Raw genomic sequence first — 26,918 nt, 5'->3', positions numbered from 1 at the left:
AAGAAAGCAACAAATACTAAAAGGCTGTACAAAGGCTCGATGAGATGTAAGTGGAAAAATAGCGGAATCAAGGAATCAAGTCACCCCGGTCATTGAATACGGACTGTTCTTGTTCCAACCGGCAACTCGAGCAGTATCCCTCATACCACTGCTTGACGTTATCGGCGTGCTCAGCGAAGACACGCTCCGCTTGAGCGATTCGGCCCTGCGAGTCACCTTCCGTCTCGCTACCAAGCAGAACCTCGACCTGTCGACAGCGCCGGATCTCCTCGCGGAGCCAACGCTCCCATTCAGTCTGAATGACCTCTTTCTCAATACTATTCACAACACGTAATGCGACGAGGAGGTTATGCCGGTACATGCCGAGGCGCTCGCGAGTCTGCTGGAAGCGCTTGGTAGCACTCTTGGCCAAAGCATCGCGAGGACCCGACAAGCTGAATGACAAGGGCATCTCTGCATAACGCATGGACTGCTCGTGGAAAGTAGCGAAGCATTCGCTGGCATTTCCGGACCCGGACCAGATTGTGGAATTCGCAACTGCCTCGTCGATATCGTGCATGTAGATCGCTTTGCTCATAACGAGATTTGGTTGGACGCCGAGGCGGGCCATGAAGTTGCCTGCATGCCGCTCGTGCCACCAGTCCCAGCTATCCCGCGAGGAATAGTATCCGTTCATGACTGCGCTTGTGGCCAACAAAGCTAGGATTATCTTGTGTGCACTGATAGTCTTCCAGGACCAGCGGACGACATCGAATGCCCACATCATCAGGAACGAAACGCTGGTTTCTAGGAACGAAAGGAACGTTTCTAAAAGTAACTCGTGCACGCCACGCGGTGTACGAGGCTTGCGAGGTTCCAACTTCAGGTCAGAGCCGGCACCACTGAACTGGGAGACCTGGCTTTGGCGTCCGATATGGCCGAAGATTGTGATCGCCTTTTTGGTACGACTGTGGGCACCCAGCCGACGTACTTGGTCGCTGACTAGGTCAACAAGATCCAAGGCGTCTTGCTCCAGATCATCACTTGCTTTTTTGTCGATCATATCTGGGGATCATCAGCGCGCATTCTGCTTATTTAGGGCAGAGACTTACTTTTGAGGCCGTAGGGGGACCACACCCATTCGACTTTCGTGTACACGGCGAGTTTACTCTTTGACTTGGCATGGAACGTGATGACAACCTTACTGACCAACCTGAAGGAACGTCGAAAAGGAAGATGCCACGGAGTCTTTTTATCTGTTACCACATAGCACAGATGGTCGTTGAGCACATCGATGATCTGATAATCCGAAATCGCATTTTCATGGGTACGGCCTGTCAAGATCAGTGATGGTTCGATAGTCATCATCGATTTACCTACCGAGAACATCTGTCGCTCCAATTTTGTAGTGGAAGTCGCGTCTCAGATGCGATGATTCTGTGGCAATCCACGGGCCCTGTTTAATTTCTAGAAATTGTCAGCACTGTACATCATAGTGACATACCTGGCTCCACCTACCTCGAGCTTGTCTCTCGTGCAACAGAAGCTGCCACACGGCACTCTTGTCGCCAAACAAAATGTGGAACAAGGCTTTGGGACTGATATCGAGGATCTTTTCGGTGGCCAGAACAAGGTCACCTTGTGGAACATACTCTACGGGCTGTGTAGGGAGTCTGAACTTTGCTATATCTCGACCTCGGGCACCCTTGCCTGCATCCAGGTCAAGATCTTTGTCAATGTAGATAGGGAGTCGAAGGTCTTTTTCACGACTACGAGCAGCAGGCCTGCCATTGCCCTTGATGTCTGCGAGCCCGGAGGTGAAATCTTCCCAGCTATCTGCACTGGACGAGCGGGTTGGAGACACTGAGCCCATATCAATCAGTGCTTTGAGCAGAGATTGCAAGGACAACTGCTCGACAGCAATCGACCCTTGGATCAAGAAGTTGAGACGTTTTTGAAGAAGCTTGAGGGGTTCAAGGAAAGTTTTGATCGTGATTCGGCCAGGGGTATCACTACCTAGTGGCGGGATGGTGTGAAGGAAAAGGAAATCACAGTCTCGCCCAGAAGCTGCTGTGACCTCTTTGATGCTCTCAAGAGATACACCAGTCGTCAGGACCAGTCCGAAATGGTTGCTGTAGAAATAGATATTCCTTGTGGTGATGTATGCTCGTCCAGGGAACTCTTGCTGGTCATTTGGACTCCACGTAGCCGTGAACACCAACACTAATGGCTCCTCCCTCTTGATGTCTGGGAAGAGTAAACGGAACTGGGCATCTTGAATCCTCAATTGCTGAGGATAGTAGCTGGGATACTCATGTCCGATGCCTAGTGAGGCTTGCGTGAGCTTAACCTCATCTCCATCAAGGCTCACAGTCTGTCTGTGCCGTCGGCCTGGTGGCGTTTTAGTCTCAGAGCCACTCGGTACATCAGGTTGGGCGGCAATTGCTGATGTTGTGCGGTCAGTAGAAGATGGCCGGCCTTCTGAGGTGTCATGTGCTGCATCTATCTCACGTTGTTCACGTTGGAGCTTGTTCACGAAGCCCCAGTTGGAACTACCCCACAGATTCGCCATCATACCGCTGGGCATGCCACCTGTGCTATCTGAAACACCCAAACCAATGCCTCTTTCATTGCTCACAACAACAGCGGCTTTGCTCATACTTGTGGCTGATGGAGGATTGACGAGTGTAGCAGGCGCAAGGCTTGAACCGGTGTCATCCACATGAGTCAAACTGCGACCCCGGTTGGCACCATCATCATTCGGGCTGATTGAGACAGTGCCGCTGTAAGGGAGAATGTTATGGCTGGCAGATATAAGGCTGGCTATCCCACCTACTGGACCGGGGATGGAAGGAGATATCGGGGCCGCATTGTTCGATTTGCGGTGAAGATCCAGCTTTTGAATGAGTCGGGAGGTATGATCTTTAGCATGCTCTCTTGTAGAACCTTCGGTATCCAGGCCTGTGGGTCTTCGGCCGTTTCCAATATCGGTACTGTTTCGCATAGCATATCCATCACGGTCCGGAACAGGAAGTGTCATGCTACGATCCAATGCGCCCGGCTCCTCATGTGCATGCGGGGTTAGGGAATCTGCAGGGTCCGCAGCGAACTCGGGAGCAGGCGGCTGAGAGATTGAAAACGCAGGGTCTTGAACTGTGACTTTTCCAGAAACAGAGAGATCGGTGCTTGCAGGGTTTTCCAGCGCTTTCTGCTTAGCAGACTCAAAAGCGCCGATCCACTCCATAAGCTCCTTTTGGTTATCAGCCTGCAGCAAAATAGTGTTGTTCTTGGTCTTCACTTGGAAGCAGAACCGCCGTTCTTCCTGGAACGCAGGACGAATGCTACATAGCAGTACGCCAATCCGATCGCTTTCTTCGACACCGCCAGTCCGAGATCCCTGCACGAGACACCCAAAAATTCCGTGCTTGAGAAAAGCCCAACGCTTGACCCAAACAGTACGAGTAGGTTTTCCCGACAGGGTGCGCAGGTACAACCAACCTTGCTTCTCTGGCCTCGTCCCTTTACCCACGTTAGGTGTTGATATAGGGCGAGAGCCGAGGTATGGAACAGTCGAAATGTTGTAGTCCTCCAATTCTCGAGACGGTCGAGCCGCAATCTCCGCGGCCTCCTCGATGTACTTTCTGGTGGTGAGCAGCTCTTTCCTGGACGGACGTTCACTACCCTCCATTTCATGCAACCAGCCCTTGACACGGTCCATCTCATGGGACCATTTCGAGAAAGTGCCGCCGTTGTGGTTGTGAAATCCCCGAAACTCCCTCCATTGGTCAAAGGAAACCTTGACCAAGAGTCGATCCAGAGCATTCCGCAACTGGGGTGCCTGGACTGAAAAGTCCATCGACGCTTTGAGGTAATTCTTGTGGGCCTCGTGTAGCTGGAACGCCTCTTCTCTCAAAGCCGAGGCTTCCTTTGATTTTGACTGCGAGGCATATCGAGCCTGTAGGTAGTCGTACTGTTTTTGAGTATGCTCGAGGTTGCGCCGGATGTCCTGTTGCCATAGCACCGTGTTAGGCAAATTTACACAAACGTATATTAGGGGTCTCCTACCTTGAAATGGCGCAGATCCTCCTGGATGAAGTCTCGAATAGGTTCAGAGATCAGCGACTCCAACTTTCTAGTTGTTGTGATCAATCCATTCCAAAGATCTTTCGAGCCCTCCCCGCACCTCCTCATGGCCAAAAGTGTGTAATCATGATCAACGACCGCTTCGGAGACCACGAGAGGGTGTGTTGAGTAGGAAAGAAAGCTGCTCACAACGCTCTCGAGAGCAGTCAGCTCAGAGGAGAGCTTGGTGGCAGCCTTTGCGTATCCATCAAGCCATTTCTCTATGAACTCGACTTGATCGGAGAAGTGGAGGGTCGTGGCACGGAAGGTGGGCGAGTCGAGGGCGGCTTCTTTGAGACCGACCGGGCTGAAGTTGGAAATGGAAATTAGCATGCCCAAGAATAGATGATTCTCACAGCTACTCACACAACGCTCAAGAGCTTCCCGACCTGGGGTAGGGGGGTTGGGGCTTTGGTTGACATCTAGTGCATGTCTCCATCCATACACCTTGATGCGAGCAAGAACCAAGACGCAAGATATGTGGATGGGGCTCCTGTCGATAAACCAATGGATATAAACTTGAATATTAATTCAATCTCAAGACCTGCAGATAGCCCACGTTCTGATATTAAGGTCTTGGATTTGCAGACACTCAGCTCTGAGCCTCCGGGGATGGAATGCTCTAATTGGCTACGTCAGTGATGGGGTGGCCTGCCTTAGTGCCTGACCTTCGAGGCAGATCCTCGGCGGTGTGAGATTTTTTTTACTGCCCCAAATTTCCAGTTGCGGGTTTGCGGATTTTACCAGGTCTACCTTCAATATCATAACCATCATGGAGCCTCCTTCTAAGAAGATGCGCAAGGTCATGGAGCTTGACAGTGATAGCGACTCCGGCGATGATGCCGGTGGAGTTCTCCTCAGCAAGCAGTCACCCGATACTGGGTTCAAGATCAACGAAGACTACGCTCGTCGATTCGAACATAACAAGAAGAGAGAAGAGGTCGCAAGGTGTATGTGCTGTGTTCCCTGTCTATGTGATTGATACTAATGTTGTGGTCAATAGTGGAAGCGAAGTACGGTAAATCTTCCAGCCTTGGAAACCGCCAAGTTGGTGAAGACTCCGACGAGTCCACCGATGAAGAAGAGGATGATGATGCAGAGCTTGCAACTCTGGCTCTGGATGCCGAGATCTCTGCAACTCTGAATGCCATTCGTTCCAAGGATCCTCGCGTGTATGACAAAGATGCCACCTTCTACTCAAAGTTCGACCCCGAGGAAGCCACTGCGGCCAAGCAACCCAAGGAAAAGTCTATGAATCTGCGTCAATACCACACTGAGAATCTTTTGAAGGGTGTGGACCCAGCCGAGGAGGAAAATGTCCCAAAGTCCTATGCCCAAGAGCAAGCCGATTTGAAAAACGACATCGTTAAACAAATGCACAAAGCAGCCGATAACTCCGATGAAGAGATGGAAGATGCAGATGATTTCATGGTCCGCAAGCCCGGACAGGATGTTTCGCTGCCCAAGGAAGAAATCAAACTCGATGTGGAGAATGCAGACAAGGATCCCGAGACCTTCTTGTCCAACTTCCTATCGTCACGAGCGTGGCTTCCTACCGACAAGCCCAACCTCCAGCCCTTCGACTCGGATGATGATGAGGACTTTGACCGAGCGGATGTATTTGAGGAGGCTTACAACTTCCGTTTCGAAGACCCCAACAAGATGAACGAGGCGCTGGTCACTCACTCTCGTGACCTTACCAACAAGCAATCTGTCCGTCGCGATGAAAAGAGCTCTCGCAAGAAGATCCGTGATGCGGAGCGTCAGCAGAAAGAGGAGGAAAAGAAGCAGCGCGAGACTGAAAAGAACCGTCTCCGCAAGCTAAAGACCGAGGAACTCCAGAAGAAGGTCGAACAGATCAAGGAAGTTGCCGGACTCCGGGCCTCCAACTTCACAGATGAAGATTGGTCTCGCTTCTTGGACGCTTCCTGGGACGATTCGAACTGGGAGGCTGAGATGCAAAAGCGATTCGGTGAAGAATACTACGAAGAAGCCGAGGGCAGTGATGGTGACGGCAAGAAGAAGAAGCCCAAGAAGCCTACCTGGGACGATGACATCGATATCAACGACCTGATCCCTGACTACGAGGATGAGGAAGCCCAGCCCCTAGCCGAGCAATCAGAAGGCGAGGACGAAGACGACGAAGCCTCCGGCTCCAAGAAACTGAGTAAGGCCGAGGAAAAGCGCATCCAAAAGCGCGAAGCCCGTAAAGACCGCCTCCGCATCGATGAGGCCGTCGAGCGCAACCTCGACCTCGACATCACTCTGCTCCCCGGAGCGACAAAGAAGAACGCGACCAAGTTCCGCTACCGCGAGACCTCACCACAGAGCTTTGGCCTGACGGCGCGGGATATCCTCATGGCGGACGACTCACAGCTGAACAAGTTCGCTGGTCTGAAGAAGCTGGCCTCCTTCCGTGAAGAAGAGCAGAAGCAGCGTGATCAGAGGAAGCTGGGCAAGAAGGCCCGTCTTCGTGAGTGGCGCAAGGATACTTTCGGTGATGAGAACGGGCCGGAGTTCAAGTTTGGTGGCGATGTTCAGCCCCAGCCTGAAAAGACTGAGGCCAAGGTTGATATTCGAGAGGGTGATGGGTCAAGGAAGAAGAGAAAGCGGTCGAAGAAGAACTAAACGAGTCTGCATCATTCTATTGTCTATACCTAGTAAACATTCAAGTGCATGAAATGAACAAAATATATTTATGTTATAGCTTTCCTCCTTGAGGCCTGCCCAGGTGGAGGCACCTGTTGGGTGTCTTCCCAATGTTTGCAGTCATTCTTCTCTTAGGTGATTTGATTGTAGTATTAGGGCCAATGTTGTGAGTCGACTTGAAGTTTGACTTGCCTGTATCTACGTATGATAAATTTGGAGATATTGTGGAATGATATGCTCTTTTCACGGTTGTACCTAGGTATCACTCAAAATCTGAAGGGAAATCTGTTCATCGATGTTGTTCAAATATTTTATGGTGGTACTAGAATACATATATATATCTCTCTCTCTCTCTCTCTCTCTATTTTTTGTCCCAAGTACCTAGGTAGATCAGCCCCGTTCTTGGGATCAATCCAAACATCGACTGAACCATATATCATCGCAGCAGACTCTCTAGACCCCCAAATCTACGATTCCTGCAAACGTTGCGTTCAGGCCCATGAAGACCGAAGTTCGACCCCAAACAGCTCCCAAAGTAGAAAGCTCCCATGCGACCGGATCCACCCCGTTGCTGGGGCGAAGAGAAGACGGGATGTTTTGATTACAACGAAGCTAGCAGCTAGAGCTATCCACCTTGAAAGAATCAGTCTAATAGGTCGTTAGTTAGTATTATTTGACTCGTTCCGAAGCTCAGATGTGCTTTTTTCTCTTCCAGAATCAAGATCAGAAGTGGATAGATAGTCTTGGCGGGTACCTGACATTGTGCAACATGTGAAGTACCTAGGTACATTTTTCATGCATACCTTAGCTATGTTGAACCTTGTACCTGCGACATATCAATAGTACACATGTACACTAGCAAATAAATGTCTCATATCAAACCGGGTTATCCCTCACATTACCGCGCCAACGAGACATCATATTTAGTGTCATTTTTGTATATATACAGACAGCTACGGAGTAGAGGAGCATGGAAATGCCACCAATCCTGTAGACATTGTAGGTGATAATATAGGATTAATTATGGAGCATCCACTCAAGACCAGGCTAGATTTTCTATGGCTAATATTCAGTACCAAATCCATAACAATTAATTCCCCAGGGTCAAAGTAAGAATTCTTTGAACAAAATTTTTATCGGTTCGCCATCGGATACCCGGACAAGCAAAAAGGAGGCCGGGCAGTGGAGGCCCGGCATTGGGGGAAATTTACGCCGTACCCTACCGTACTGCTCGGCGCTTGGACCGTTGTTCGGGACTACCTATCTTGTATGTACAGTGTACATTGAGATTTGAAGCAATAATTGAAAGAAATATGCTATGTTAGGGATATGCAATTGAATAAAATGAGTCTAGCTCATATTCAATGTAGTTAAATACCCCATGAAAAGGATTTTAAAGGAGTATAATAGTGCAGTAGGCCAGATTGCAGAATTTTCAGTGGATCGGGAGATATCGGCAGGAGGCAAAAACAAGACAGTGCAATACAGTGCAATACAGGCCAATACAGTGTAATGGATGTAATTTAACCCCCTGATGATTCTGATTGGTTAGTCCGGGCTGGCGGTCGCTTTTCTTCCCGTGGTAATTTTTTTTTTCTGGCCCCCCTTCCCGCCTGGCTCTTCCTTTTTCTTCCCTCTCTTATCCCTGGTGTCTCTTCCTTCTTGACACTCTCCATCTCCTCTCTTTTTTTTTGCATCTTCTTTTTTGCACTACATTCAAAATGGGTTCCGGTGAAGTTAACCAGGCCGAGAAGTCGGTCTTCGGCATGCCCGTAAGTATTCTCCTGAGCGAAGAAATCGTCGAGTGGTTGTTTTGAGCAACAAAGCATCAAATCATCAAGTTTGATCATTCAAAGCATCACTCGCGATTTCAACGTGACTTGAATGTGACTTCAAATAATCAAGCATGCTAACAAATTGCATTACAGGGCTTTGTTGTCGACTTCCTTAGTACGTTCGCACTGCACGCTTGAAGTGACTGGCAATCGCCAGCTTCAAACGGCTTCAAAAACAATCAACTCTTATTGAACAATACTAACTGCCATCTAGTGGGTGGTGTCTCCGCCGCTGTCTCCAAGACTGCTGCTGCCCCCATTGAGCGTATCAAGCTCCTGATCCAGAACCAGGTTGGTCATCACCGTCCGTCCAGCATCGATTGAACTGGACCAAAGGAACAAATCATGTCAATTGGGATTGCAATCGATCAATGATTTGGAAATTTGTACTCCAGATGCGTTTTCACCTGAAAACGGATTTTGGAAAATTTTTTCCTTTGGTTCACGACGATCGACAGTCATCAATTTTTATATCCAACAACCTCTAACAACCACTTCAGGATGAGATGCTCAAGGTCGGCCGTCTCGACCGCAAGTACAACGGTATCGCCGATTGCTTCAAGCGTACCGCCGCCTCCGAGGGTGTTGTCGCTTTGTGGCGTGGAAACACTGCCAACGTCATCCGTTACTTCCCCACCCAGGCCCTGAACTTCGCTTTCCGTGACACCTACAAGTCCATGTTCGCCTACAAGAAGGAGCGTGATGGATACGCCAAGTGGATGATGGGTAACCTTGCCTCCGGTGGTGTACGTATCTCCTGAAAATCTCTGAGCGCTCGGACCACGCTAACATTCCCCCTAGGCTGCCGGTGCCACTTCCCTCCTCTTCGTCTACTCTCTGGACTACGCCCGTACTCGTCTTGCCAACGATGCCAAGTCCTCCAAGGGTACCGGTGAGCGCCAGTTCAACGGTCTCGTGGATGTTTACCGCAAGACCCTCGCCTCCGACGGTATTGCCGGTCTCTACCGTGGCTTCGGTCCTTCCGTTCTCGGAATTGTCGTCTACCGTGGTCTCTACTTCGGAATGTACGACTCCATCAAGCCCGTTCTCCTCGTTGGTCCTCTTGAGGGCTCCTTCCTTGCCTCCTTCCTGCTCGGCTGGACCGTCACCACCGGTGCCGGTGTTGCCTCTTACCCTCTTGACACCGTTCGCCGCCGCATGATGATGACCTCCGGTGAGGCCGTCAAGTACAAGTCCTCCATGGATGCTGCCCGCCAGATCGTCGCCAAGGAGGGTGTCAAGTCTCTCTTCAAGGGTGCCGGTGCCAACATCCTCCGTGGTGTTGCCGGTGCTGGTGTCCTGTCCATCTACGACAAGGCCCAGCTCCTCCTCCTCGGCAAGAAGTTCTAAGTTATTCATTGAAATATGAATTGCTTGCCAATGTAGTTATACTGGACCGGGGTAATCTCTCGCCCGGTGTAACCACTGGGCGTGGAATCGAGGACGTGGGATGGTCAAAAGATAGATGCGTCAAGAATGGGTTCGGGGGGATCTTGAAGCATAGAATGGTGATTCTTCCCTTTTTTGTACCCAATGTACTTTACTGCCTGCAACTCTTTCTTTTTTTTCAAAATTTTTTCTCCAACTTCACTGTAAACAAGTAAATCCAGAATCAAAACACGTTGATAGATCAAATCAGTGGATTCTTGAGTGTCAACATTGGACGTCTTAGATATGTTGACGCTTTCGGTCATACTTGCCCCCTTGATTCTTCCAGATAAAAGAACACAAGACAGTCACCAGAACATCTACTATTCAAGATAAAGAAATCACCCTAAAGCAGCCCGGATCAATATCCCATCAAGGTCTCCGATCCCCAGACATAATAAGCCCAAGAAACCCCAAGCGGCAAACCGAGCTCCACAGCGGATTCCATGACGTCTATCCTCGACCTCATAACTACTCCCTCCCCAACCCCCAAAACCAAACTCCACACAACCATCTACACAACAATCAACAACACAAAATGTCCTCAATCCCAACATATAGCTCAGCGCCGGTGAACGCCAACCGCCCAGAAGAAATGGGTCCAACAACAACAACCTCGTCCTCCGATCCCGCCACTAGCATGGAATCCTCTGAAACAACCGCCGCGAAACCACCAACACCGACACAAACACAACCCCCAACCACCTCTCCCCGACCCGCCCAGCCAGCCGCTGCCCCGGCGCACCCAACACCAGCACCAGCCGCAAAAGCCACAACAACAACCTCCTTCCCCGAATCCGCAAGCTCAACAACCTGCGCGCCACCCGCGCCGCAACCGGTCTCCAGACCCCAGCACCCAACCGCAACAGGCCCATCCCTAGCACCAGACCACCCAGCGGGATTCCCAAATCCCGCTCCTGCACCACCCGAAGCAGGCGCCGCACCAGCACCAGCGGCGGGATCACTCTGGCCGCCCCCGAAAGCAGGCGCCGTGCAAACACCAGCGCCGTCCGCGCCCACGCAGACTGCGTATACGCAGCCGTACTCGTTTACACCGGGCTCGGCAATCCCGAACTCGACATCCGCCTCTTACGGCTCTGTCTATCCGACTTCCGCGGGAAGGCCGGCTGGGTTGCCGTTGCATAATGGTGGTGGTGGGTCTGGTGATGGGGTTGGGGAGGAGGAGGAGGGATTCCTTGGTGCTGCGAAGGGGTGGTTGACGTGGGGTGGGGGAAGCTGGTTGAGGCTGAGAAGGAGGTTTGGAGGCGGATCAATGACGTTCATGAGAAGTGAGCAACGAGTAACTTGCTTCTTGCTTGGGTTTGGGGATTGGGGTTTGTGGGTTAAATTGGATTATGTGGGCGTTTGGGACTCATTTGGGTAGGCTGTTTGGGGTTTCTTTTGTATTAGCATGTAGGAATTAGCTAGGCTGAAGAAGTCTCTTCTATGATCACGTTCGCCAATGATTTGATTCAATGGGGTTGACTCCAGGATTTGCATCTGATAGAGTGGTGGAAGGAACTACGACTAATGGAGAGAACTGTGTAGAGGATAGTATTCCAGTGCAGATGCAATGGGGATTTTTTGAACTACCTAAGTAACTATGTACTTTCGTCCCTGGCGAATAAATCGTATTAAGTATTCAGCCTCAAACCGAGTGAAAGACAATGCAAGATGTTAAAATCTGCATGTACAAGAACGTGCGTAGAGCCCATAGACACAGCATTAAAAAGACAAGTAACGAAAGTGAAAGACAATTCTCAGTGGGATCAATGAAGAAGACTGAGACAATCAAACAAAGATATCACAGAGGACCAGTGCGATCAACAAAGAAGACCGGATCCTCTATGGATGTCTGAGGAGATTGGGGAATTGTCCGGATAGAGAGAGCCCGAAGAAAAGAGCAAAATATTAAAGTCCATATGGGAAAATAAAGTGCAGCAGGGCTGCGACCGATGCAAAGATAACGCCGAGAAGAGAACAGAAGAGAAGAGGGGGTATTAACTTGTGACTTGAAAGGACTCAGTCAGACAAGTTGTCGTGGGCGTCATAAGAAAAGTGAAAAGAAACGCCATCTTGAATACCACAGTCCAACGCCACTGCCGGATGCACCGCACCTCGGACAGCTTTGTATTTTCTGGATAAAGCACACCAGACCAGCTCGCGGCCATGTAAAAAAAAGAATAAGAAATCGCAACCGAAACGCCGACAATGCTGTGGGCCTCACACCGAGCCCAGACGGAGAAGCGCCTCCACAGCGGCGCGTTCCTGGTGGTCGAAGATACGGGGAGCAGGAGCAGTACTAGCAGGGAAGATACCCGAAGGCTGGGTCTTTGCAAACACAGCATTCATGGAACTGCCGGTGTTCATGGAGCGAGCGCGCAACGCATCCGCGCCGATCTGCGCCCAGTCCTCTGCATCGGTCTCGTCGCCTTCATCCCACTCGTTCTCCGCGATCTCATCCGGCGCCTCCGAAGACGAAGCATACTCCTCTTCACCGTCCAGCGACATCTTGTCCGCCTCGTGCTCCAGCATGTCCCGGTCTCCGTGCATCCCGTAGTCATCGGTGTACGAGAACGCGGTGGACTCAGCAAAGCTCATGCGGTAAGGGTGTCGGTTGCCGCCCTGCCAGCCGGACTGGCCTTGGATCTGCACGCCGCGCTGGAAGGAGCCTATGCTGGATGGGGGTGACGCGGAGGCCAGATCCCGTTGCTCGCCGCGGCGGTGCGCGTCCCAGCGGCCCCAGCCGATCTTCTCGAATACCACGTCGCTGGTGTTGTTGGCGCGGCCTTCTAGGGCTGCCACGACGAGTCTGCGCGCTTTGGCGGGTGGAATGCGCGAGAAGCCTGGAACGGAGGTTGTGAGGTGGCCCATTACGTGGCGGATGGCGAGCGGGCCTTGCTGGAGCAGGATCTCGGGGAGGTGGTACTTTGCCAGCATAGCAGGGGTAATGGCACCAGTGCTGTCGAGGTCATCTTGGGCGTCCTGGGAGTTGGCGCACTCGACACTGTCGTGGAGGTCGATGTCAGAGTCCAGTTGAGGGACGGTAGACAGTGGGGAACCTGGGGACAGTGCCACACGGTGGAAAGTTTGGGGAGGCAGAGTAGGCGAAATAGAGTTGGGTGGCGTGGGTAGCATGGCAGGCTGACCGGGTCGCGATGCGCGGCCCTGACCTGAGTGAGGGATATCAACAGAAGCAGTCTTGCCAGCAAGAGCCATAGCAATGCTGGATAGTGTCTGGGAAGCCATGTTGAAGGATGTAGGTTGAGTGAAAGGAGAAGACCTGCGCGCAATGTATATATGAGTCAGAAGACCTGTTCCAGAACGCGACAAAGCGGTACCACGGGAAGGGGAGATCGGGTGGCAATTATATCAAAGAAGTTACAAAACAAAGGACAACCAAAGAGAACTCACCTTTCACAGAGACAAAGACACACTCGGCAAGTGTGAAGTTGTGTGAAGTTAGGGCTTTTCCACGCAGGGGATGCGACGCGGTAAGGAGGAGAGATAAGTCGCGATAAGGGACAGATCACTTAACGCGACCTGATCTATCAAAGGAGATATTGAAAGGGATGAAAAGTATGTGTGTATGAGAGAGAGAGAAAAGAAGAGAGGAGATGAGATGAGGGGTGAAAGGTACCTATAGTACAAAAAGTGACTCCATCAAGCCCTGGGAGGTCTAGGTATGGCACTCCGCAGACGCAGCATAAGGAAAGCGCGTGGGCCTCGGGGCTGATTGATTGGCGCATCGTCACCGGGTCTGTCCGGCTTCGATTTGTATATTACTGCATTATTACCCTGTTTTCTACTTCTACATACAATCTAGTTAACTATATTGTCTATGGTCTACTGAATATATGATTCACTATACTATATTTGGGGTATTTCTATATCTTACTTATACAATATTGTTCAATGTCAATTACTATTATCCCTTTTTGGTTCACTCTAATCATATCCCTGAGCCGATCGTCGCCTAAGAAATCTCCATACCCTGTAACCCCCACAGGTACCTGAGTTCATTTGAACAAGAGAGTCAGAAAAAAACCCCTCATGCCAAGTTGTTATCAGCCAGTCATGAAGATCCCGAGTGCTCGTGCGCTTTTGAACGCTTATAGCGCTCTCCAGGGCGTAACCCTATTGCAATCGGCTGATAACCTGATAACCGTTCTCTAGTGCACGTGGATCATTTGACTCACCATAGTTAACAACGCATTCAAACCCGATTACGTTTCAACTTTGGGATATTCATAATCCACTCGTCAATCATTATAATTTTTTCTTCACTCGAAACGAATACGTGACGTTTCCTCTAAAACCTACGTTTGGACTTATTGCCCCTCCAACCCGTGGACCCCTCTACACGAAGTATTTCGCGCCTATCTACGCTAACTACTCCGAAATGTACTGGGTACATCCACTTTCCGCGGGTCCCACTACAATCTGGACTTGGGTCCCTTGACGTCACTTGTACCAGTGACATGGTGCTTGGGCATCTCCAAGGCGGCCACAGTTTCATTCTGCCTTATTAATATTATTATTGGCATACAACGTCGAATGTACAGCGCAGAGACTTGCCACAATTACTACATTGTTGGATATCTGACTCAGCTGTTTGAATACTGAATACTTGTATCGGCGCAGGAACCGATCAAGGCACAAACACCCGGAGATCAAGCCGTCGGCGCCGATGCCGCTGAGGGGTTGCATAGATAGTATATACATAGAATGACATGGAAGGTGACTTGCAGGGCTAGCTTGCGTTTACTCCGCAAAGGGGATCTTGAGGGTTTGCGCTTGCGCTCACGCTCACGCTCACTTTCGGAATCATGGCCCAACAAAACTGTACAAGTGACTTTTCATGTCGTACATGGACCTCGCACTAGGCGCATTCCTCGGACGTATTACGAGGCAACGCTTGGGCTGCCAAGACATGTGTCGACTATGCAGCATTGTCATTCCTGGGAAGATAAGGCGCGCATTGCGAATGCAGAGGACCTTGTTTTGTGACTGGGTTGCGTACAAAATAATGTACAACGTACGTATGTGGGAACACACATTCAGGATTCAATGCCCAAGTTTCGGGTAACTTACTGAACTTGCAATATAATCACTATAGCATACCTGTCTAGATTATTTCTTATTGCAAGGGAGAAAGAGTACAATAACACGTGTATATTTTAACATTTGAGTTGTCTCGGACAACCGCGATTTATTGATTATTGTTTGTGTACCCCGTAGGGTTTATGGACGATCACATGACCTTGAAGAAAGCCGAAACCTATCGTCCTAATTTGGTCAAATTAGGAGCATTGAGAAAGGTAATTGAAAATTGAACTGCCGGAATACAATATCTGAACATTGAAGCAGACGTACATAATTATCTCGAAGGGTAAAACACTCAAATGCTCGATTTGGTACCATGTGCCTTTTATATGCATATCATATGCAAAAGATACCTGGCGTTATGTCTTCTTAAATTATTAAATTATTATTTTTCTCTCTCACCCAAATTCGCTATTTCCAAAGGGAATGTTGATACAGATGATTGTTGTACCGCGGCTGAGTGAAATTGGAAGCATGAGAGGTGATTGTGGGCCAATTACAATCGTTTGTGAAGTGAGGTACGCACGGAAGAGCATATGCGATGGAACTGAGGATGCGATTGAATACGGCATTCGGACAAGCGCCCCGTACATATGTTCCATTGGTAGTGTGCACCGTATTTCTTGATGCTTAGTTTTGAATGCGAGAATTGCAGACTCGACTATTGCGAAGACATCTGTACATGACCCCGACTAAGATGCACCATAATAGCGAGCACCCAGTCCTTGTTTTCCCATGCAGAGTTCTCTGTGATAAAAAGATATAGCGTTCGATGTTAGGGATTCGACAGCGAGATTGAGCGGGGCGTCAGGAATATGATATTGCGTGTTGATACAAAGATGCTTGAGGCAATGATGGAGTCATCTCTTCAACCCCAGCATTCATCGGTGGGTGAACTGAGATCTATTAGACCGCCGTTCTTCAGCGCTCACCAAAAAGAAGATGCCCTAATTTATCCCAGGGTTTGGTCGTTCGTCGTGTCTCCATGCGGGTCTCCATGAGAATGGCCGTGTTTGCGGATGTGCTCATCCATGGCTCTATATTACCATCGTGCACTTGTTCCATGACGGGGCCGTGTCAGATGCTAGATCACTGCTCGTCATCTGCCATTGAAAGATTGCGCAGACCGCTAACCGAGAAGACATTTTCCTCATGACGAATTGCTGGAATTGTGTAAGCATGGGGACGTCGATGTCAAATTCAACCAACACATTGCAATACACAAAGCCACACGCTTTGGGGAATAGTACTATACCAGTTTAGCGGATTTGATCGTGCTAGCTCAACTTTTGACGCGCAGTGCTACCCCCCTCCCCCCCCATATGACCCCGAACAATTTTTGGAGACGCGCTCGGGTCTTTGGTTTTTTCTATCTTGACATGACCAACAGGAATCCAATCACCTGCATGTTCTCACCAATGACAGAATTGTGAAATTGGAAAGCTTTTTCATAGCCACAGTGTGAATAGTTGGGTCCATCATGTTCTTGAAGACCGTCGGTACTCTTACCAAGTGACGAAATGTCCTATTCGTTTCGGTTTGATTGCTGAATTCAGGTGCTACAGCCTATCTTCGCCCCTACCGTTCCCCTTGGGGACGCGCTGTGTTCCTCTCAGACAGCTGTGCCAGAGAAGGATATCGTCCAACTTGAATCTCTGCTGGTCTTGAATGAAACTTTGGTTTGTGTTTGTTCTGGCTGCTCTTATTGGGAGGCCGAGTCTTTTCTCTTTCGGTGAAATCGCGGCTCTGGTCGTGACTGATTGAGAGCTTCCAAGTCCGTCTCTTCCTCCAGAAGCCCTTCTGTCACCTCTGCTGGCGGTAAGTATGGCATGAGCTGCTTGCCCAGCTATAGCAGAGGTCTGTTCAGCTGCTCCAGCGCAGTTTCTCCTACGGTACTGGGCCGACCAACCTGACGGAGGTACTCGAGCATTGTGGTAGACGGCTTTGTCAACCAACCGATGTTGCTACATAAATTCGTGTGAGTCGAAAATCAAAGGCTGCATATATCGCTTATTTCCAGAGAGTGAGTATAACTCTCTTCCTCCCCGTAGAGTTGACGACAATGCAAATCTCCACGACCCAACCATGTCAACCGTGCCTTCCCACAGACTTCCTGTCCAGAATCAATCAGTCTCGATGTATGCAAGGGATACGAGAAGCCGCTAAAGCACATCAGCTTAAGCGGTTCTCGGCACTCAACGGCCTTATCGTTGCATTGCTTCTACTGTAGAACCACTCGGTTCGCGGAAGGCACGTCTTTTTTTTCCAATTGATTGGAAAAGATCTTGGTGTGCATTGTTGATATGGTCACATAAGTGGTACGGCGATAAGAGGTAGAGAGGCCTTTCCACTCATGAGAAAACAAGAAAACAATTGAAAATTCGGCCGATGCGGCTATTGCTTCTCTCGCCTTGGTGTGAATGTGCTTGTAGATAGTAAAAAGCGAGACCTTAGTGCGTAGAAAGTGAGACCAAATCCAGAACTCAGAAATAAGTGAGGTGATCATGAACTACAAAAGAGGAAGTTTGGTAATGACATCGATGCTGAATTTAGAACCAAGTAGTCATAGTATCATGAGAAGAAAATCACGACCGCACCACTCAATCCACAATCAGCAATAGACCAGCCTAAACTTGAAGTATATAAATGAATTTGCTCTCAGGAAGAATAGTAGGATTTGAACTATATCTAAAGTAAATCTATGAGTTGTGCTTGCTCACATCGCGCTTTCGGGTGGTGGTATATCTCATCTTCTTTCCTTTTTCAACGCCCTTCTCTCCATCCAACACCGCAGATCAAACAATCCCTCACTCAAGTCTCGCTCGTTCCCCACAAACAGAAAAGCGTGTCCTTCTGCCTGAGTCAATACCTCAGAGCTGTTATATTGAACAATGCAGCTAATAGTAGTATAGCTAGGGCCTTCATAATTTGCCAGCCTTTCTGCATCACCAACAGTCTTCACCTCGTATGCAGCTCCCGTGACTATATCCTCTAGATCGCCTTTGATCAAAGCTGGATATTGTCCCCAGAGCTTGCACTTGTAGCCTTTAATAATTGCTGGATAGAGAGTCGGGGCGTCTTTGAGATTTAGAATGTCTTCCAGTAGACCGGGGTCTTGCAGAGAACCGTAAAAAAAGTAGAGCCCTATTGGAGGTGGACCCTCGGTGAGGGGGTGAGGCACTCGAGACGGGAAATATCTACTAGGAGAGTTGCTTCGCATTTTCAATACAACGGGGGATATCTTGGAACTCGGGTTCTGTGGAGGAGGTGGATTGTTTCTTGGTGCTGAGTCGGACATGATTATTGCGACGTAGAATATTGATAAAATTCGATAAACTGGCTAGATACAAATTCACTAGCAGCTCGAGAATAGGCAGCAGGAAGTTTGCGGGGTATAAGCGCTTTGAGTAATCTGACTCTCGTCTGATCGAATTAAATGGGAAAGTACAAAGAAAAATCGTCAATATCGAACAACTGTATCTCTCTACCTCAAAGAGATCATAATTAATCAATTTGCTCTGATTTTACCGGATGAATAGAGTCAATTCAAGATTCTTCCAATCCAATTAACCGCTTTGATCAAGGCCATTCTCCCGGCGCGGTGTTTTTAGAGGCTAAATATTTAGGCAATTATCCTAAACAACTTGTATAAATAAGTGTACAGAAGCTCTCTCGGTAATTACTCGTCTTTTATCATCGTCAGGGCTATTATTGTTCATGCAAGATGGTCAAAATTGATGGTATCACACTTCTTTTTCTGACAATTGCTGCAAATGCTGCAGTGAGCCCAACATCTCTCAGCTCTGATATCTCCGTCATTATCCATAATGACTTGCAAGGTAATTTGGTATAGTTTGACATGGTGGATTCTTCAAAGTTGACAATTCAATCCCCAGAAAGTGAAAGCCCTTTTTCTGATTCGGGGATTTTGGTTCTTGGGGCCAGGACATGGCGAGAAGCCACAGAAAGCTGCATCAAACTAGGAGAAAGTGTCTGGGGAAGTGGATCTAGCATCAAAAAGATCCAGAGGGACTTAGATTATCTTGTATACCAAGGCAGATACGCCCAAACTCAGCGCTTTTGGACTGCTTCCGACAATCGCAAGCCATCAACTATAAATGCAAATGGCCAGATCAAGTCTGTTTCTATAAATGAGAAGTTGCCTGTCATCTGCACACAGACTGCCCCTTACTCCAATATCACGTTCCAGGACACAAGTTCGAAGTGGCAAGTGACTGTCAAATCTAATAATGAATATCTCACCGGGTAAGGGCAGAGCACATCTCAGAGGTGGAAAGGGTACTAACAACACTATAGGTTCCGTGATAGATTCAGCTTCCGCTTTCTGGGGGTCCGTTACGCCAAACAGCCTCAACGATGGGAATACTCTAAAGTATACAAAGGAAGCGGCAAAAAAATTCCAGCGCTCGACTATGGCTCTGAATGTATACAAGGCACAAGTGGCTCAGAGGATTGCTTATTCCTAAATATATGGACCCCTTATATTCCTCAGCCGAAAAAGACCCCAAATAAGAACCTCAAGCCAGTGATGTTCTGGATTCACGGTGGAGCCTTCACAGGGGGCACTTCCAGCGACCCGACGTTCGATGGCAGCAATCTAGCCTCGCGAGGCGATGTGGTTGTGGTTGCAATCAACTACCGCTTGGGAACTCTTGGATTCCTTGCGCTGGACGATGGAGAAACGAACGGAAACTACGGACTGGCAGACCAGACCACAGCGCTTGAATGGGTTCGTCAAAATATCAAGGACTTCGGTGGTGACCCAGACAGAGTAACTATTTTCGGACAATCAGCTGGTGCGGGCTCCGTACGCGCGCTTCTCGCATCTTCCAAAGCCCGTGGTTACTTTGCCAGTGCGATCATGCTGAGCAATCTTGGAGGCTTGGGTTACGGCACGACCTACTCAAAGTACTATACTATCGCGGAGGAGATGGCAGTTGTGGGGAATGTGATTCTCAGCGAAACAAATTGCACGCAAGCTACTTCGCCAATCGAGTGTCTTAGAGCATTGCCCGCAACAACAATTTCCAGCCTCGCAGATACGGCCCGGTATCTCGTCGTGGACGGTGTCTACCTCGAACACGCGGAGCTGAATCTGGCCAACCCAGCATCTACATCCAACGTCCCACTCATGATCGGCACAATGCGAGACGACGGCGCCGCCATGATCGGCTATCCCTCAGCAGAAGAAACAATTCAAACATTCCTTGCTCAAAACGGCGTCCCCGATTCAATTGCACCAAGCCAGCTGTTCCCCGTCCCTTCAACTGCCAACGCTACCCTCGATATTTTCAACACCTCAGCCCGGATAGCAACAGACGGCATATTCCGCTGTATTGACGAGGCAACCGCTCAAGCAGGGTCGACAAATCACATCTTCCCTGACATCTTCTACTATGAGTTCAACCGCTCGTATCAACTGCCCGGCTGGTCGCCCAATTTCCCGGTGTGCAACGCGCCCATCACAGAAACCTTCCCAAATGGCGATCCCAGCAAGGAATACTTCAAATGCCACTCCGGGGAGCTGGGCTACGTGTTTGGAACTTTTCTTCGCCAGGGCTTACCGTACCGGGATGAATTCGACCTGCCATTTGGACAATACGTGCTGGATTCTTGGGCGAGTTTTGCAAGAAGCGCCAGGCCTACGCCTGACTCTGGATTCTTAAAAGCGAGAGGGTATGTTAATACGAGCCGAGAGATTGAATTGAATGGCTCATGGGAGTCATTTGGAAAGAATGGCCAGATGAGACTGCTTCAGTGGCCTTCTAGGATGGAGAATTTGGCGGAGCTGGAACAATGTCGGGCTCTGGGTCTGGGATTGAATTATTTTGTCTCTTGACTCTACGGAAGTTCTTTGCAATATGCAACCTATGAGAATCGTGCTTCCTCTGTCTCGATTGATATTTTGTGGTCTGGTGCCAATCTACAGTGTCATATTTGACAGCTACGCGATGGGAGGCAGATGTTTTGGGTCAGTGTGGATGTCTTGGATCTAGTGATCTTTTCAGTGAGAGATTTCCCATTCAAAGCGCTAAATGAACAGGATTGGAGGGGGCTATCTCTATATCAAAAGGCCATATAGCGAAGCCTTCGATGATGATTTCAGATGCGCCGGTTATCACGAGTGGGTGAAGACCTTTCTATGCGATGCTTGTGAAGTTGTTTCAGTATTGCTTCTCTTTGTTGCTAGAATGCTACGAAGATTTTTCTCCAGGACTGCGCTGATATAATCAAATCGAGGGAATGGGTTGTCGAGAAAAGTTCAATCCCTTTGGATACAAAAGAAGTCGTGTGCGCATTGACGGATATATAACTCCACTTCCGATGCGAGGGCTTCCGAAGTTCACCCGTGGACCTCGAGCAATCAATACCTTTTAGCTCTGTAAAGCCCACCAAAGCAGACATGAAGGCTTTGCACTCATATCAATGAGCACATACACATTATGGTTTCAGAAATATATTGTCCGTCGTCAATCATCTTGCCGACGACGAAATGACCCATCAACGAAGTGTTCGCACTTGATGATTCAGTTGAGCTATTTAAATCTGAGATATTAAAACCAAATCCGCAATGAACAGTTACACCATATACCCTTTAAATCAAACATAAACCAATAACAAAAGACAAAAAACATGCCTTTTGATCTATACAGCTGGTTGTCGATAAGATCGGATGTGCCCCTTCCGACGGCTCCCCTCATGACATAGACATATCCATTAGAACCCCATATTCTTTCCTTCTAACTTCTCATTTTCTTTTTTTCAGAAACTCGCATCTTCCAACCCATCAATTGTAACACCAGATCAAAAAATTACCCAAAATGACCTACCAAATCGCCTATGACACAACCCGCGCACCGTCCCGCGGCGCCGCGCTCGTCGCATTCATGGAAGACTTCTACCGCACCAGCGACACAGAAGCCCAGCACGAGAAATACGTCCAGAGCTTCACCGAGGACGCAACGCTCATCATGGGTCCCAAGGAGGCCAAGGGCGCGAGTGGTATGTTCTATTTCGGTTTGAAGCTATACATACGATGGATCTCGATTTCCGATGACATATTGGAAACTTGGAATTGGAAACTCTACGCCAGCTAACGGATTGTTTGATAGAAATTCTTCCCCTGCGCCATGGCCTCTGGACTCATGTTGCTTCCCGCCGACACACGCCTACGCGTATCTACTTTGGCGGCGACGATGAGATCATGCTGTATGGTGGTGTCAATTATAGACTCAAGGCGAACCCGGATAATGATGTCTATGTGCCTTGGGCTGGACGGGTTGTGTTTGCGCCTCACAAGGATGGCGAGGATATTAAAATGCAGTTTTATCAGGTTTATTTGGTGAGTCTTGTGTTTTGAGTGCTGGTATGGTTGTGGTGCTGATTGCGATTGTAGGATACTGCGGCTCAGTCGGGGAAGAAATAGATTTAAGGCAACTAGAAGGTGCCGCAGGGCTTGGGGTCAACTTGTATATACAAGAGTACTTCAACAAACAACTTGTAAATGAAAAAGTGTATGAAAAGTCTTGCGGCAAATGAAAGCAAAGTCAATGGTTGATATCCGTCTATGTACTCGAAACACCTACATCTACATCTACGACAGAGATTGGAACAGTTTTGAAGTGTTAGACATGCTCTTTATTTCCAGGAGACCGCGAGAGAAGGAACAAAGACGCCGTAAGGTTGGTCGGGGTCAAAGAGGTGAGGGAGATCATAAAAACATGTCAAAGGGAAAAAAGATCCCCTCCCGTCTACCGCACATGAAAGTGCCTCGACAGAAAAAGGAGGGGGAAACGTCTCGTCCGCTCTCTTCTCTCGTTCAAGTCTCCTGAAAGATGCCTCATCCTCATGCACTCGCCACCGCCCAATCTCTCCCCGCTAGTAGCCCCATCTGGTCGTCAGAAAAAAATATGAATTGGATGGAACAAGTGAAAACAAGAAACAAACGTAAAGTCGCGCACGGGACCGCAAGCTCCGAATTTTTATTTTTGTGCCGTCATTTCTCCAATATTCTTGCCCCGTCTGGAAAGCAAAGAACCACAAAAATAAACGACTTATCCCCGAACTAGTAAAAGCCCATTGTATGCGATACGTTTATTCCTCATCGGACTCCTCATCCTCATCGACGGTGGTCTTGGCGATACGGTCCAAATCACGCTGGCCGGACTGGGTGATGCGGCGGCCACCCTTCTCCTCGTCGGTCTCGAGGACACCGATCTTCTCAAGGGCCTGGAGGGCCTTGCGGTCAACGGAGCCGGAGGCATCGACGTGGTGGGCGGGGCGGGAACCACGGTTCTTGGTAGAGCCGTGAACCTTGCGGAGACGACCGACACCGACGGTCTTGCGCATGTAGATGTGGCGGGCACAGGCGGCGGCGCGGACGTAGAACCTTCTGAAGTGTTAGTGTTTGGGATCAGATTGTGTTGCGTTGCAAGTCGTACCAGTCAGCATCCTGGGGAGGAAGCTCGTTGGAGGCAGAGGTCTTGACAGTGTCAACCCAGCCGGGGATGGGGAGCTTTCCCTGACGCTTCAGGAAAGCAGAGTAGGCAGAGATGAACTTCTGCGCCTGTGGGAGAGAAAATGAATGTTAGTGGTGGCTCATGATATAAAGTGGATCGGTCAAGGTCTGCAAAATTGATTGCGTCGAATTCGTTTCTGGAAGCAGTTCATCGGTCGGCGCGCTCTTCGCTAGCATAGAATCGTATTGAGTATTTCAAGCTGGTCCTTGATGGCTGAAAACCATCAAGGACTTGGCCCCTCAAAATTGACCATGCACATCCTTCAATATCGACGAGTTTCCCATAAGCGATGAAAACCAATGCCTATTGTTCATATAGTGTATTCCGTGCGAAGCATTTCCACCCTGGCGAAGCTAACCGACCGATGTTGTGATATCCGTGCATCCAGAAACGAATCGTTCGCATCACGCGAAGCAGACATGGTGAATGACCGATCACCTGTGAAAATCGAGCGGGACACTTACGTCCACATCGCGAACGGTAACACCACCCATTTTGGCGACTTGTCGAGGGGTCGAAGGGTAGGGATTAGAGAGAGAGAGGCGTTGGGCGTCGAGGTGGGCAGGGTCGAAGTCGAAGAGTCGCTCAAAATTTCAAGACACACAACGCTGGGCGGGTTGGGTCTGTGTGCCGTTCGCTTGTCCATTTTGGGTTAGCCGTACCCTAAGCTGGTCATGTGATTTGGAATTTGGTGCCTGATGGGTCAGGCTGAAAGAATATTTCTTTATGCCTGATATTTTAGGCTGAAAATAAAAACACGATTAACATTCTAATATTGGAGAACATGTTATTGAAGACTTCATAATAGAATGTATTAATTCTATTTCATGCCATGTATCATTATTCGTAATTTAAAGATAAAGTGAACCCCCAATTCCCCATGCCAATAAACCCTTCATTCCAACGCCTAAAGATTTCCAAATTACAGCGTGGGCGCTCTTTTCAGCCCAACGCAATACCGTACAAATAAAGTGTCAACAAAATGACCGTGCCGGATACCAGGTGGCCGGCACCTGTTGAACTCGTCTATGGCATCCTGCACACCGAACCCAAGACGCTCGATCAAATAGCAAGTGATCAAGAAACCGGTACGGTTGTAGCCATAGTGACAGTGGACTCCGACCAATGGACGAGGCAAAGACTTTTCCTCGCCGGTACGCTTCTCCACATTCTCATCGATCTCCTTTTGAAGGCTACCGACCAGAGCAATGAAGTCGCGCGTCTCATCTGGGGTCGGAGGAATCTTGGATACAGTCGGGTGCTTGCAGTAGCGGATCCCGCCCTTTTCCATTTCAGCCGGGTTGTAGACCGGGCTTTCGTGACTGATGTCGATAACAGCATGGATGCGACCATGATACTTTCCCGAGAATGTCACTGGGTTGTGTTCCTCGTCGACTTCGCGCAGCATCTTCATCGCAGCGAAGGTGTTGGCAATCGGTTCTGAAACAGGCGCAACCTTCTTCCACTTGGCGAGGTTCTTGACATCCCACTTTCCGGATGTATTCATATACTGCAGTTGCCAGCCCAGACCAAGACGCTTGTCGATGTTCGACGAGAAGAAATCCTGCACAATCCCTGCAAGCGTGCGATACGTCGCGCGGTCGTAGAGCAATGCATGCGACGCGGGTGCCGGCAAGATTGCTGACTTGACCACCCGCTTCCGTTGCCCAGTCTCCAACACTTTCTCGGACACCTGAAGTCCATACGCCTTCTCATTGGCCAGGTCACTAGCCGGAGCTGACATCTGATCATGGACGCGCGAAGCATCGGGAATGATGCTACTGCTGTCGCTAGTGTCAATCGCGGTATGGGCTGAAGCATCGCCGAAGAATTTCAAAAGCTTCTGCACCTCAACCGGTTTTGTAACTGCGTCCGCCTCTCCCCCGACCAGGAGGACCGGCATGCGAATCCCTGCCCAGACCTTTTCTCCAGGCATTCCGCCAATCGGGTGGTCGTTTTCATCGTACGTGGGGAGTGTGCCCCACGCCATGCGTCGCCAAACAGGAGTTTGGGCTTGTTTGTTGAAGCGCACCTGGAGACCGCGAGTCTCCATATCGGCATCGCTGCCAACCATCCGCATGACACTGGCGCTTTGCTCGCCACCGCGTCGGTCCCATTGACGCCAGAGGTCGAAAATGAATCCGGGGACGGAAAGTAGTTTGCGATATTTGGAACATTCCTTCGCAGATGGAGGCGATGCTCGAGGACACACTGCAACGAGACCGATGATGTGTTGTTTCAGCTTTGCGCCAATAGAGGATGTCGATGAAGCCAAGAGGGCGCACAAGGAAGCTCCTAGGCTATGTCCTACCAGAATGACTTCCTGGCCGGATTTCCAGTCCCGGTGCTGTTCGATTGCCTCGACCAGTAGTTCTGACAGAGCTTCCACTGAATATGCATCCCAGTCCGTGGGCGCAAACTTGGACAGTCCACACCCTGGTAAATCAATACCAAAACACGACCCAACGTTGGACAGACTGGTCAGGAGGTGGTGGAATTGTGCAAGGGATCCACCGAGCCCATGAACAACCACGATCAGTGGCAGAGGTGTTGGTTTGGTAGGAAGTCGAGCTAGTTGCGGGTGGGGGCTATAGAATGTGCGAATGGCGGGATAGGTAGCTTTCGAGGTGGTGTATGAGTTGTATGTAGTGAATTTTCTGAGGATGCCGGGGTCTGTTGCGTGAGCTGCGCGCATATTAGCATGAGATGGAAACAATCAAAGAAAATGTGGTGACCTACCATCCGAGCTTTGCTTCTGAGGTTCAGACAGCCAATCTTCCTTAGGCTTGTAGTTGGGGTTGGTGCCATGACGCAACGATGCATTGCTATCATAGTCCTCGTCTTCGTAGTCATCCTCCGAGGAGCTGAGCGTTTTAGACGAAGACCTGGCCGAGCTGCCTTTACGAGCGGGTCTCTGTGCACGAGCCGAGGGCGACGCCTTGCGCCTCACCAGCGACGACAACATCCCGCATCCAGTCATTGCGATAACACAGGTAGTCAAGAACACAACTTGACCCCAGTTCACGGTGTCATTGCGGTATAAACCGTGGAGATAGCTGGCGACGGCGGTGGGGGATAAGTTTTGTGTAGCAACTTGTATCGAGTTGAAGAATCGTGAGACAGCAGCGACTGAACGGGTTTGGGAGGGTAAATCGTAGAGGGAGGTGTCGGACCCCATGGTTAAGTATAGCCCGGGGCGTTCTGGACTCTTGCAGAGCCCCCTATCAGACCAAGAACCACGCGAGGGGGCACCCTATTC

General features: G+C 49.5%; 10 protein-coding genes across 10 annotated transcripts; 5 read left to right on the top strand and 5 right to left on the bottom strand.

The window, feature by feature from the left end:
• Nucleotides 1-67: 67 nt before the first annotated feature.
• N7529_005942 (uncharacterized protein) lies at nt 68-4,523 on the bottom strand (the record flags this gene model as incomplete). Its single annotated transcript, XM_057241469.1, has 6 exons — nt 68-1,044; nt 1,092-1,313; nt 1,360-1,446; nt 1,498-3,985; nt 4,045-4,408; nt 4,468-4,523. The coding sequence occupies 6 exons, from the start codon at nt 4,521-4,523 to the stop codon at nt 68-70; spliced, it is 4,194 nt and encodes a 1,397-aa protein (XP_057096828.1).
• Nucleotides 4,524-4,873: 350 nt separating this feature from the next.
• On the top strand, nt 4,874-6,729 carry N7529_005941 (KRI1 family protein; the record flags this gene model as incomplete). Its single annotated transcript, XM_057241468.1, has 2 exons — nt 4,874-5,051; nt 5,105-6,729. 2 exons carry the CDS (start codon nt 4,874-4,876, stop codon nt 6,727-6,729), a joined length of 1,803 nt encoding a protein of 600 aa, XP_057096827.1.
• A 1,742-nt stretch (nt 6,730-8,471) lies between these two features.
• Nucleotides 8,472-9,935, top strand: N7529_005940 (putative mitochondrial ADP,ATP carrier protein (Ant); the record flags this gene model as incomplete). Its single annotated transcript, XM_057241467.1, has 5 exons — nt 8,472-8,522; nt 8,679-8,700; nt 8,800-8,876; nt 9,086-9,331; nt 9,387-9,935. 5 exons carry the CDS (start codon nt 8,472-8,474, stop codon nt 9,933-9,935), a joined length of 945 nt encoding a protein of 314 aa, XP_057096826.1.
• A 616-nt stretch (nt 9,936-10,551) lies between these two features.
• On the top strand, nt 10,552-11,397 carry N7529_005939 (uncharacterized protein; the record flags this gene model as incomplete). The annotated part of the gene is made up of 1 exon (XM_057241466.1): nt 10,552-11,397. The coding sequence occupies one exon, from the start codon at nt 10,552-10,554 to the stop codon at nt 11,395-11,397; it is 846 nt and encodes a 281-aa protein (XP_057096825.1).
• An 839-nt stretch (nt 11,398-12,236) lies between these two features.
• N7529_005938 (uncharacterized protein) lies at nt 12,237-13,262 on the bottom strand (the record flags this gene model as incomplete). The annotated part of the gene is made up of 1 exon (XM_057241465.1): nt 12,237-13,262. One exon carries the CDS (start codon nt 13,260-13,262, stop codon nt 12,237-12,239), a length of 1,026 nt encoding a protein of 341 aa, XP_057096824.1.
• A 3,559-nt stretch (nt 13,263-16,821) lies between these two features.
• N7529_005937 (uncharacterized protein) lies at nt 16,822-17,049 on the bottom strand (the record flags this gene model as incomplete). Its single annotated transcript, XM_057241464.1, has 2 exons — nt 16,822-16,965; nt 17,011-17,049. The coding sequence occupies 2 exons, from the start codon at nt 17,047-17,049 to the stop codon at nt 16,822-16,824; spliced, it is 183 nt and encodes a 60-aa protein (XP_057096823.1).
• Nucleotides 17,050-18,843: 1,794 nt separating this feature from the next.
• Nucleotides 18,844-20,979, top strand: N7529_005936 (putative carboxylesterase; the record flags this gene model as incomplete). The annotated part of the gene is made up of 3 exons (XM_057241463.1): nt 18,844-18,958; nt 19,016-19,385; nt 19,437-20,979. 3 exons carry the CDS (start codon nt 18,844-18,846, stop codon nt 20,977-20,979), a joined length of 2,028 nt encoding a protein of 675 aa, XP_057096822.1.
• A 982-nt stretch (nt 20,980-21,961) lies between these two features.
• Nucleotides 21,962-22,566, top strand: N7529_005935 (uncharacterized protein; the record flags this gene model as incomplete). Its single annotated transcript, XM_057241462.1, has 3 exons — nt 21,962-22,142; nt 22,253-22,482; nt 22,537-22,566. The coding sequence occupies 3 exons, from the start codon at nt 21,962-21,964 to the stop codon at nt 22,564-22,566; spliced, it is 441 nt and encodes a 146-aa protein (XP_057096821.1).
• A 668-nt stretch (nt 22,567-23,234) lies between these two features.
• Nucleotides 23,235-24,153, bottom strand: N7529_005934 (40S ribosomal protein eS19; the record flags this gene model as incomplete). Its single annotated transcript, XM_057241461.1, has 3 exons — nt 23,235-23,529; nt 23,582-23,706; nt 24,124-24,153. The coding sequence occupies 3 exons, from the start codon at nt 24,151-24,153 to the stop codon at nt 23,235-23,237; spliced, it is 450 nt and encodes a 149-aa protein (XP_057096820.1).
• A 428-nt stretch (nt 24,154-24,581) lies between these two features.
• Nucleotides 24,582-26,837, bottom strand: N7529_005933 (RNA 5'-triphosphatase domain-containing protein; the record flags this gene model as incomplete). The annotated part of the gene is made up of 2 exons (XM_057241460.1): nt 24,582-26,344; nt 26,399-26,837. 2 exons carry the CDS (start codon nt 26,835-26,837, stop codon nt 24,582-24,584), a joined length of 2,202 nt encoding a protein of 733 aa, XP_057096819.1.
• Between the last annotated feature and the right edge of the window lie 81 nt (nt 26,838-26,918).

The sequence above is a fragment of the Penicillium soppii genome (assembly GCF_028829465.1).
Source record: "Penicillium soppii strain IBT 18220 chromosome Unknown utg000005l, whole genome shotgun sequence".
Taxonomy (NCBI): domain Eukaryota; kingdom Fungi; phylum Ascomycota; class Eurotiomycetes; order Eurotiales; family Aspergillaceae; genus Penicillium; species Penicillium soppii.
Note: the sequence above shows the minus strand (reverse complement) of the source record. Positions and strands in the feature narration are given on the sequence as shown.